The sequence below is a fragment of the Gymnodraco acuticeps genome, unplaced genomic scaffold, assembly GCF_902827175.1.
Source record: "Gymnodraco acuticeps unplaced genomic scaffold, fGymAcu1.1, whole genome shotgun sequence".
Classification (NCBI taxonomy): domain Eukaryota; kingdom Metazoa; phylum Chordata; class Actinopteri; order Perciformes; family Bathydraconidae; genus Gymnodraco; species Gymnodraco acuticeps.
The window spans coordinates 8,121,598-8,133,751 of NW_022990295.1; the positions used below are offsets into that span (position 1 = coordinate 8,121,598).

General features: G+C 45.0%; 2 protein-coding genes across 5 annotated transcripts in view; one reads left to right on the plus strand and one right to left on the minus strand.

Moving 5' to 3' along the window:
* The window catches only part of LOC117549899 (kinase D-interacting substrate of 220 kDa B-like), a 52,134-nt gene extending 43,704 nt beyond the window's left edge, over positions 1-8,430 (plus strand). For 2 of the 4 annotated variants that reach the window (XM_034222023.1, XM_034222024.1), the window contains exons 26-32: positions 113-232; positions 2,832-2,864; positions 3,965-4,081; positions 4,265-4,363; positions 5,131-5,349; positions 6,032-6,253; positions 6,923-8,430. In XM_034222023.1, coding sequence (XP_034077914.1) covers positions 113-232; positions 2,832-2,864; positions 3,965-4,081; positions 4,265-4,363; positions 5,131-5,349; positions 6,032-6,253; positions 6,923-7,777 — 1,665 coding nt within the window. In that variant the 3' untranslated portion in view covers positions 7,778-8,430. The remainder of the gene's footprint in view (positions 1-112; positions 233-2,831; positions 2,865-3,964; positions 4,082-4,264; positions 4,364-5,130; positions 5,350-6,031; positions 6,254-6,922) is intronic. The other 2 variants (XM_034222025.1, XM_034222026.1) reach the window with 2 other exon arrangements.
* Positions 8,431-9,660: 1,230 nt separating this feature from the next.
* On the minus strand, positions 9,661-11,942 carry id2a (inhibitor of DNA binding 2a). The gene is made up of 3 exons (XM_034222027.1): positions 11,497-11,942; positions 11,144-11,204; positions 9,661-10,294 (listed from the first exon to the last, which is right to left on the minus strand). Exons 1-2 carry the CDS (start codon positions 11,848-11,850, stop codon positions 11,148-11,150), a joined length of 411 nt encoding a protein of 136 aa, XP_034077918.1. The 5' UTR covers positions 11,851-11,942; the 3' UTR covers positions 9,661-10,294; positions 11,144-11,147.
* Between the last annotated feature and the right edge of the window lie 212 nt (positions 11,943-12,154).

Consider the following 12,154-nt stretch of genomic DNA (forward strand, 5'->3'; position numbering starts at 1 on the left):
TCTTTTCCCTGCAGCATTTTGGTTTGTGTGTGTCTGACCTCCCTCATGATTTACATTTGATTTGTCCCCCCTCCCCTCTCCTCTCCAAACTCCTTCCTTTTCCCCCTCATAGCCTTATTTCCCCCATCATGTGTATCACCTGCCTCGGCCTTACTCCCACCACCATGTCCCCCCATACTCGCGTCCCTCCATTAAACCACCTGGTCAACTTAAGGACAACCCCAATGGACTTGTAAGTAAAGAAGTAGTGCTAGATCCAACTTTAATTAGTTTCTTTTCTCACACCTAATCATTACAGCTGCAGATTTGCTTTTTAATGTGTATAATGCAACAATATTGTGTCTATAATGCGATTGAAAGTTAAAATATGTTGTTGTGCTTTTCTGACTCTCTTTTACTGTTATTTTCCTTCCTTCTTTACTCAATGTTTCCTAACAATACCAATTCAAAGTGATCGTGTTACATTTTTATTATAATTAAATTGCAACAATTAAACTTACAAACGCTTAGGATGTAGTGCTATGTAGGGTCTGACATGGCACTCATTTTTTCAGTTAATAATACTTCATATAACCTTTATTGTAGAGCTATTATTAACTTAGGAATTTATGACACATTTTATTGCACTATCCAAGGAAATAAGTCATTCTTAATAATAAAAGGAACACCTAATTGCCATGGTGACCTGAAAACAGCCAGGTGCGTATTATATTGACTTATTTTGTCAGGTCCATTGTGTCTAACTACTAGCATGACTTTTTTACAACACTTCCTCTTTAAGAAGCACTTTCCTCCCCTTATCTCCCTTTACTCATTGCAATGTGTCATGTTTTACCCGTCTACACCATGTTCGACTGATCAGCTCTTAACGCTGCTGGTATTTCTCAGTGTGAGTCCAGGGAAATGCAATGAGATGTTAAAATGAGTTCAACCATCACTAGCCTTTCTATCTACTCAGCACTTGTCTCCATTCTGTGCCTATGTCAGGATGTTATTGCAGAGGATGCCAGAGAAGGCCTCCCTTCATGTCCCTCTGATCCCACCATGGTAACATGTAGTAGTTGTGGAGCACTACGGATATGCAACCAGTTCTTCATAACCTGCATGTTTGCAAACCTCATTTGTTATTTCTTGTGTTGGATGTAAATTGCATGACTACATGTTTGACAGACTACTTGTTTTGTTGCTGTGATCAACAAAAGCCGAGAGAATACATTTAGACGGTTGCACACGCTGCAGAAAGCTTACATTAGATACTGTTTCCGTCGCGACTCTGACCACCCGCTATCAAGAGGTGTTCTTTTTTTTTGTCACAAGATTCAGCATATGTAAATATAACATGCTGAATGAAGTCCACTCTGATGTTGGCGCAGTAGCTGTTCCCGTTCTCCTATAAATGGACATAAAAGTGTTGTTAAGCCACTTCACGAATGCATGGAGTTGCACTGACAAGAGCCCAATCTCCACACCCAGATACATTCACACATTTTATGAGAGAGCGGACACTATTAGAACAATTTCATGATAACACTACTCGGGAGATTTCTGCTCCACAAAGCCACTTATCAGGCCGCTGCCAGAAAGCTTTTTAAAGGAGCTGTTTGAAAGATTGAAATATAGATTATTTTGTAATGTTCATTCCATTCTCAGTCTGTATTTTTGCTTCCTCCCTCCTCCTTCTCCTAAACCTTCCTCACTCTTATATTTTAACACCCTTTTCTGTTCCTCATATCTCCTCTCATGCTTTTGTGTCCTTTCCCCCTAAGTATACATTTCTTCAGTTTCTCTCATTCTGGCTTTTCTATGTACATTAGCCCATCTTATCCTCTTTTTGGGTCCTACTTGATCTCTTTGTGTAGTGTTCACATGTGCCTGTATTTCTGCAAATCTGCAAATGTAGACGTGTGTGCACCGTCGCCCATTTATGCAAGTCCTTGGATATGTAAGCAGGCCTAGCCCAGTGTAATTGCTTAGCTGATATAAGGGTGAGTATGGATTCCTCGGGCTGCCGGGATTATCGTCAGAGCAACTGTTGGGGCTGGCAACACACACACACACACACACACACACACACACACACACACACACACACACACACACACACACACACACACACACACACACACACACACACAATGAGCCTAGCGCTGGTAGGAGAGCTTATCTCCTTACCAAGACGCTTCCTCCCTCACAGAGCTCTGTTTCCTCTTCCCCATCCTTCTGCCCAGCCCTGAGCTCAGCCCAGCTGTAATTACAGTCTTATCACACACACACACACACACAGTGGGAGGGTTCACAAAAAAACACGCACATACAGACACACCCGCAGACATATACGCTTTCGCTCAAGTTCTCAGAACACACGCTTGCAGTCTGAATCGAGGAGTCGTATTCGCGGTCTTCCTTGAATTGAAACTTCTGCTTTTTTCTATGCAGAGTGTGAGATGTCTCATTTTCTTTTTCTGGGTCTTTCTCTCTGTCTCGCCAGTATTTCTTTCTGTCTGCAAAGATTATGACTGCAAACGCCTGCTGACTCCCCTGAAAACAAAATCGCCTTGTGTAATAATTCTGCTTTCAATAGCCTCTTCTAGTCTGGCTGCTGTGAAGGAGCCGTCTCCCCTCCTGCTGGGAGACAGATACATGTCTGTCTGCTCTGTGGTCAATGTTTCTCCTGTCCCCTGAGGATGGGTTCAACATGTGTGCTTGTCCGTCCGTCTCCCTGTCGCCCTCCCTTTTCCACAGGTGCAGTCCTGGCTTCACACTTTCATGAATGTCTGTGTGCATTTGTGTCTGACTATTTGTCCGTCTGCTTTTGTTGTCTCCATTTTAAGCATTTAAAGTCGCTGCCTTACAAATTAAAGCAGGTACATCTCTGTTTACTTTCATCTCTGCATCCAGCCCTTGAATCCATCTTCCATTTACAAATTCCTAACACACTGATCCACTACTACCAAGCATGCTGTAGAAAGATGTATTAGACTCATCACTTGGAAGCAGACACAGCGTCACACCCTGCAATAGATCAGTAGATTCACTAACATAGTTTCATTCTAGAGTAAATCCTCAACTGTGTAGACACGACCATTAGCTAAACTCCCCGAGTGCTAATCGCCATCCTCTTGCCCACCACTGCAGAAAGTTGGCACCTATTATTGTGTACTGTATTGTGTGAGCTGCTTGTTTTTTTTTTTGTCCAACAACCACTCACAGTCCGACTAAGCTCTGCTGCTCTTCTCTCCCTCCAAACCAGAAACAAAGCCGGGGGGCTTAGTCTGAAGCCTTGTCTTAATGGTGTTAATAGCCGAGAGAGGGAAGAGATGGCGAGGGAGGGAGTAGGAGGGAGAGTGATGGAAAAGGGAGCAAAGCTGAGAGGGAAGGAATGTGAGAGGAAGGAAGGAAGGGAGGGAAGGAAGGAACAAGAGTAAGGCTTCAAGACAAGCAGAGGGACAGGGGTGAGTGGAGAAAGGGAGGGGAAGGAGATGAGGTTTGTTTAGTTTTGTGCCAGCCGGTGGCTTATTGGCTGTCTGTGAGGCCTTTGACAGCATCAACAGGCCGCCCCTATTACTCACATCAAGCCCCGTACTGTAGTGTGGCAACTCACAGACTTACAGACTCCATCCCTTAAGTGTTGTGCACACACTTTACGTGCTTATATAAACACTGAGAAAAGAGAATAAGAGCAGGTAACAGTGTATTTGGAAAGGTTGGCAGCTTTGTTTACTTTTACACTTACACTGTGTGACTGATGGAGAGAGTGACTGTGTGGGATAGTGGTTTTGCACCTCTGTGTGCCTCACAGTAACAGGCCTGCACGTGCCTTTGCAAGGAGTCGTTGGTCGTTTTGCCCTAATCAAGGTTTTACGAGTGATGAGTTGGTCTAACAGAGTTTGCAAGTTTTACCTTTTAACCTTAACTCACGAAAAAAATCCTTAATAAGTTGTTTATACTCTAACTGTGTGTGCAGGTCTCTTCTGCGGCCCTGCTGAGCTCCATGAACACAGATGCAGTGTGTGAGCGGCTCAGGCAGTTAGATGGAATCGACCCCAGCATGCTGCCTCAGTACGCCTCCACCATCAAGAAGGTGAGCTGTCAATAACTTTCAAAATTGGATCCATTTTCTCAGATGCGGTTTTCTTTTCATACTCGTTGCATAGCTTAATTCACCGCTGCCTCTGATTGAATCTGCTTTTTTTTGGCTTGATGAAATCTTGGTACATACAAGTCAATCAGTGGAGAAAGTGTCAATCCGTCTCCTTCATTGCAGGCCAATATAAATGGCCGAGTGCTCTCTCAGTGCAACCTGGACGAGCTGAAGAAAGAGATGGAGATGAACTTTGGGGACTGGCAGCTCTTCAGGGGAACGGTGAGACAACGTCTTTCTTTGAGCCTCTTTACTATGCCTAATATTGTTGTTTCCCATCTAAATAAATGGGCCATCACCACCATAAATGATAAAGAATCAATGCACCAACCACAATACTTAACTCCTAAAAAACTCTTAGTCTAAAATAGATTTACAGCAACACACATTCGCCTCACTCTGTGATGCTTTGCAGACACTCAGCCCTGCCATGGCCTCCTGCTGATATGTCATCTCTTGTTTATTCCAATAAGAAGCAACACAGTATCTTGTAATACGACATCTTGTGCTGTGCTGAGAGGTATTGGGATGGAGATTTTATAATCTGTATTACCATCAGGGCTGTCAGCCAGGAGTCCAGTCAGCTGAGCCGGGGCTGAAATGACTTAACATGTATCTAGCTTCACTTCATCAGACGTCTGTCTGCACTCCTAATTCTAAACCACAGCCTGGATTGGTCGTGTTTTACCAGAGATCCAATGCAGAGCTCATGTAGGAGCAGCTGGAAAGTGCAGCGGTCTAACAGTGAAGTGCTGCCAGGACACAGCCAGCACAGACATCTGGTTCAAGATGGCTGACTGCTATCTGGAAGAAGGGAGGTTTTGTCAGGCAGGAGTGGACGGCTCTTCTTAAGCAACAGCTCACTCTCACAAGTGCATGTTCTGGTTGTTGCTGCCTGACACGTTTTGTATTTAAGAAATTGACTCAAACGGACAGAAGTCAAAGGACGTGTTGAAAGGAAATATGGATTGTTTTCATGTCTTTCCTAGGTGATGGAGCTACGTCATGCTGAAAGCCACGCTCTGATCCAAGACGAGTCCCGAGCTGCGAGCGAGCAGGGCAGCAGCGTGCACCACGGGGAGCCCAGCAGGCGCTCGGGGGGGGCCCAGCATGAAGCAGCGGCCTTCAGCCTGAACCTCAGCTTCGAGGAGCTGAGCGGAGCGGGGCTCGAGGAACCTCCGAGACACAGCAACAACACACACTGGCCGGTCAGTCTTCCTGTCACGAGCTCAGTGGAAACGTACCAGCAGATAGTGTTAGACAGACGTGAAATGGGTGTATGCACATAATACCAACACGTATATGCCTGCAGAAAGATAAGAGGCATTCAAGTTGCTGATGCAAGTATACATGTGATCGTGAAACACAAAATCGGAAAAGGAATCACAAGGTCACACACCCCAAACTGTTGCATGGCCACAACGAGCAGAGTGTTGGTAACCTCACTGGTTTCATATTAATGTGGTTTGAAATGCGAGAAAAGAGCAGGGCAGAGGAAGCTTATGGTGTACTTTAACATTGCCAAATTAAAAATACACCCACTGCAGCACACCAAAATGTGTCAAGGGCCCCCTGTTCCTTTTCACCTTCTCTATTTCCAATTTACAAAACCTCTGAGGCACGAACAAACACTCACAGGCTGCCTGCTGCTATTTTATACCATCTCACCTTTCAATATTCAAATTATCCAACACCAAAAACACAACACAGCTTTCCCCATGTTCTAAGTATTCCATTAGTTGATCATTGTTGAATTTGTGCACCCTTTTTATATGTATTATATTCTGGTGTCAGGTTATCAGCCTAAAATCATTCAGTTATCTCATACTTTTGGAATGAGTATATTTATAACAAACTTTCATGAAATCTAACTTTCTCTCATCTTGTCAGGTTGCAAATCTTCGTGCCTCGAGCATGTCCAGCCTCAACTCTCAGGAATCCTCTAATGACATCTGCAAGCTGACAGACAAGCAGCAGGCGGAGTACCATGACGCCTACAAGGAATACATCGCTCAGATGGCCCAGGTGGAGATGTCCGGCACTGGGGGGGAGAGGCCGGTGCAGCCCCTACCGGGACAGTTCCTCCAGGCTGCCAGCTCAGAGGACAAAGGGGTGGGTGCACAGTGACCGGTGCTGAGTTTTTGCCATTGTATCGCTGACAGTATGAACTGTGTAGAAGCTCCCACTGGCAGATCAGTGTGGTAATCATAGGGACACTTCGCCCCCACTAAAGGACCATTTGTATAACAACTACTCACTTATTTTACCTTGAATTGTTGAAGAAAATGTTTCTCGCATGTCTTTACTGGTAAACTAAGAATCCAAAAACAGAGAAAGGTCTTGATGAATGAAAGGAACATTTGTAGAGTGATTCTTTTTGCTAAACCCTCACTATTCAAAACATTTAAATGGCACTCATTTACTTGGATTCATCAAGACTTTTCTTTGTGTTTTGTTTCACCATGGAGGCATGCAATAAACCCTGTTTTCAATGAGAATTGTAGTAGAACTTGAGTAGTTGTACAAATTGTATTTTTGGTGGAAGTACTGATTTGAGTTCTCTAAAACTTTATTTAAATGATCTCTGGCTTGTGCGATGGCAAAGTCTGTGCTGGGAAAGGGGAGATTGCTCCTTCTTACGTTTCTTAATTATTGGCTTATAGTCTTTGTTTCTCTTGGCACATCCAGGAGGGAGAAGAATCCCCTCTTCAGGGCCTCTTGGCCAATCCTAGATTCTGTATATTCATATTCTTCTCTTTGAATCCTCTTCCCTCTCTGCAGGCCAAGGAAGGCGCTGACCAAGACAGCCGCAAGTCCTTCAACAAGAGAGGCTCCAAGACTAGTGACGCCACAGACTTCTCCTCAGGGGCCGATGCCCTGCCTCTAGACCCCATCAGTGAAGAGGACGAGAAGCTGGACCACAGCACATCGTCCAGGACGCCGGGCTCCAGGAAGAAGGGAGCCGGGTCTCTGTACCACAAGCTGCCCAACGATGAAGACTCCGGGCCAGAAGAAGCTGACAACACCACACCTCTCCTCCATGAAGAGGATCGAGTCCAGTCCAGCGGGCTGCTGGCCAAGCCTGGCTTCCTCTCCGAAATCCTCCTGGATAAGAAGGACTCGTCGGACTCGGGGATGCGCTCCAGCGACAGCTCCTCAGACCGCTCCCTGGAAGAGGCTGAAGGAGACGGAGAAGCTCTGAAGCCCAGTCTGATCGAGCTGGAGCTGGAGGGCCTGGTGAAGAAGAGAGGTCTCCTCCCCAGCAGCCTGAGCGGCCTGCAGGACGTCCGCATGTCCATCTGCTCCGAGGCCGCGTCCGAGGCCAGCTTCATGGCCAGCAGCCCAGATGAGGGCTGGCCGTCCAGCGGGGTCGGCAATCTCAACTGCACCCCCGGCAACAGCACCCTTAATGACAACGCACACAGCCCTGACGACCCTTACACCAACAACAGCCATCTGCAGCAGGCTAGCATGACAGGCACGGAGTCCACCATCTCCTCCTCCAGCATCGACGACTCGCCAGCTGTCATCATCACCCCCGGCAGCAGCAGCACTGCCAACACCACAACTGCAGCCATCCACAACCAGAACCTGCGCACCATCAGCCTGGGAGACGAGATAGAGAGCGCCCTCTGAGGAGCTGCCGACTGTGTGACAAGGGTCATGTAGACTTTTTCATGTTGTTGTGCATTATTGTGCTGTTGGTGTTGTGACTTGTTCCAAAGAACTAGATATTAGGAAGGAAATGTAGAAAGTGTTGCTGTGAATCAAGATTAGTAAACAAAAGCGTCAATTATTTGGTTAGTTAAAAAAAATAACTTTTATTTAAACAATTGATGCATCCAAACAAGTGGTAATTAATGATACCAAAAATGCTTCAGTCAGGTCAAATTGGGATTGCTTAACTTTCCAATACAATTGGAATATTAAATTATTATGTGAAAGTGATGCGGTTATGGATATAGTGTGTCTAGTGATGAAATGTTACATGTTGTGGATATCATATTGTTACAGAAAGAAACGTGTGTATTTGAGGAAATGTAGTAATGACCGATAAAACAAGGTTCTGTGTTGCGGAAGACTATTGTCTCCGCAGTGTGCAGTGGTGTGTTTGGTAGATGGAATGTCTCAAATAGATGACAGTGTACACAGTGGTGCAGTCAGTGTGTTCTTGGCAGGTTATGTAGTAGTATAAGTGCATGCACTAGTTTCCAAAGTGATTGTCTCTTCCAAATTGTGAACGGGTGTTGTGTGAATCAATAAAGATTCTGCTATGTTGACCCTTGAAATAGTTCTCAGTCTAACTTTCTTTCAGGAAACTCAGCAGTTTGTAGAGAAAGGCCCCGGAGATCCTTCACTAAAGAAATGTGATATTTTACCTGATGCAGGTTAGGAGAAAAGAGGTTGAGATGCAAAGGGAGGGCGTCACTGCAGGAGCCATGTTCTCCGATAGATGGCGCACTCTCCATACAAACGTGCTGCAGGCTGGAGTCACGGACCCTGCCTGACTGCTATAAACCTCTGAGGGTAACATATGCAGGTCAGTGACTCTCATCATGGATCTGCAGGGGTCTTTGATCAGGATTTTGAGGTACTTTCGTATTTATCTGAAAATAAATCTTCATTACAATTTACATATGAATGTCCTTTGAATACAGTGTTCATGTATTGTAAAATGTAAAGGTGAATGTTTCTACAGCTTAGGCACTCAATCAAGAAAGATCCCATTAAGTGGTCCCTGGGGAACAATCAGGAAATGGGGGTCCATAGCTAATTTGGCGGGTCGTTTGTGTGAAGACATTTGAGAAGCCATGCCGTATTTAGGAAGGAGATGATGGACAGTTGGGTTTCACTTCAGGGTTATAGTATACCACCTTGACGGTACATTGCGCACGGCACTATAATGAACATTTAAGACATGCACCCAAAGATTATTATAGAAACCGAATTAACAAGCAGTAGCCTACACCCCAGCATTGCGTGGTTCACTATTTTCATATTACCTGGTCATTTATCACTGGAATTCCATTAGAAACCACAACTATTTCGGAGTGGAATTTAAGGCAAATTCAAACCCAAATTAATGTTTGAAAATATAATAAAAACCTATGATGGATATTACTTCTGGAATCAGTAACGTATCTCCGGCCCAGTTTGAGCTTCAAGGTGAAATTCCAACAGCCCACAGCTATAGCCAGTCACGCTGAACCAATCCTACATAGCATGTGAGAAAGTTAGAGTACAGTGCGCGTTGAATAAGCTTTTATGAAACGTTGTGCCTCCAGGTCGTGTTTGCCTCGGGGAAGTGTTGACACTGTGTTTTAGACTATTATAGCTCACATACTGCAGGACTGATAAGGACACTTTGTTGTGGGATCTGTGTTTTGAAGTGCGTCAAATGTTCACTTTACATACAACACTGCATGTATACTGAAAGTCAGCTGGGAGACGGTTTTTACGCACTGCTTTGTCTTCTAAACCACTGACCCCAACCTCCCCCACAATGAAACATGTTCAAGTTGCGTTTTCGATTTATTTTTGTATAAAAAAGGTACGATTTACATTACTTTTATAAAAAGTTTCAGCATAATTAAGTACAACATTACACTTTTGCAGAAGTTTCAAATTTCTGCAACTATACAAGATAAACTCCCGATAAGAGTTCACAAGGTTTCATTCTTAACTTTTTTTTTTAAACAACGTCCAGTCCTTCATGTGCCAACAAATCTGACAAGACAAAGACTAAACTTTTTACAGTAACTAACCAAGTTGTCTTTTCTATTCACGTTCCCACCTCCGCAAAAAAAGCGAAGAGATTCAACAAGGAGAGAGGGACGGGAGTGAGGAGGGGAGAAGGGTAATCCTTGTGACAATAATCTCGTTTTTCCTCCCACTGTCGGGAATATAGCGTGCCTTCCATTTCCAGAAAGGACCCACAAATAAAAAAAGTCTTAAGTTAAATAATAATGAAGTGTCCAAACAGAAAACACATCACATAAGATTGTCCCATTATAAGCAAAAGTCTCTTGATTTCAGCGTCAGAAGAAACAAGAAAAAAATCCAGGCCTGGAGGACAGAGGTTGAAGGGGGGGGGGGGGGGGGGAAGTCCTGCTCCCCAGGTCCTGTGTGTGTTTTTGCGTCTTGACCAAACACCTGCAAAAGATTGAGAAAGAGAGGCGTGTTTAGAAAATGCAAACAGGGCAGAGATCCGGACAGACTGGCGCCAGGGAGGAAGCCGCAGTTTTTAACATTTAACCAAACACTCCCAATTCCTAAGCAAACCCTGCGCTCCAGATGTACACACAGAGAGAGAGAGGGAAGGGGGGGACTCGCACACACACTTTTCGCACAACTTCAGCCTACAATCTGGGGAAGAATCAGCGTAATTGCCGCTCAGCTGGCGCCTACCCACTTCTTGTACCAATTATGTGCAGACATCGTAGTAGCAGTAATCCAAACAGCCATTATTTTCCTGTTGCAGATGCTCTTCATTATAGACACAAGAGGGTATAATACAACCCTGACGACTGCTACTTATATACAGTAACCTAAGCAGCCTGGACCGAATATCTTCCATTTCAGTACTCCAAACTGCAACTGAAATGTGCCAGCAAAATGTCTTAAAACAGCACATGAGAACAGAATTATTCCATTAATCGTGGTCACCATACTGACACATTACAGTCCTGAAGGGGCCCCGTTATGTGGTATTTTTGTTTCAGATATTGCTTTGCTACAATGATAAATAAAAATCATAAAGGATCAAATTTGAAGTCAAGTCAACCCTAAACCTCATAACCTCGGTGATGCAGTGCATTCTCGTGCAAAACATATCGGGACCATTACAGCAACGTGAGACGTCAACCACATTAGCAGGGAACAAATGGATTGGTAAATGGTAATTCTAGCCAATTCTGCTCCAGCAGACTGGGAGACAGGCTGTAGCGGAGCCTCAGAGCCCTGGACAGAATGCAGCAGCAGACATGAGGACAGCCTACTTACCGCTTTAACGATGCAGAGTCCGGCTGTCATCTGTCATCAGCTCTGATGGCAACTCCGGGGACTGAAAACAAACAAACAAACAGACCAAATGTTATTTCTTTACCCGGCAAACGATCGAAGTGTCTGGCTTTGCAAACACTGTTATGTAGGGCGAATCTCTTCCTCATCACATGTACAAAAGAAAAAAAAACATGCCATTTTCTTTTCCAACAAGCCATTTTGTGCGAGTTACGCATAGGCTACAAAGGCGCACCGGCTATGCGCACAAATAGAGCTCCACTACACATCTCCCATAGCACACCACGGTATCGTTTTCCCAATTATGAATGTTGTTTAGCTGAGGTGTTATTTACCTGTAATGACAATATGCTGATATCTGTGTTGAGGGTCGTCAGAGGGGTCCTGGAAGGAGCCTGCCCCGGCCGCGGAGGGTGATGCAGGCTGGTTAGTGCGACACTGGAGTCCAGCGCGATCTGGAGGTCCAGAATGTAGTCGATGACATGCTGCAGGATTTCCATCTTGCTGACGTTCTTGTTCTGGGGGATGCTGGGCACCAGCTCCTTCAGCTTGGAGTAGCAGTCGTTCATGTTGTACAGCAGGGAGAGCGGGTCATCCACCGGGGTCTTGCTCCGAGAGATTCCCAAGGAGTGCTCCGATAAATTCGCGTTGGTTTTCCTGAAAGACCGAACAGGGCTTATTGCTTTCATTTTGTCAGTGTTAAGTTAAGCGAGAGGGTTTGTGTTTTGTCGATATCTTGCTTCTTTAAAGTCCTGTATTTGCCAGACGATCAGCGATCAGACTGGATTACCAAGCTGTCAGTGTGGTTTATATAGGCAGCAGGTTGGGCATGCGACAAAGGCGGGACAAGCGCGCTGATTGGACAAGCACAATATGTCACTCAAAGCCATTCAGTTATACTATTGGCTATTGCGCTTAAACCCCTCCCCTTCCCTGCCGTGTTACCAGTGGCAACACATGTTGGAGGCGGAACCCAGAGGGCGCTTCAGCAGC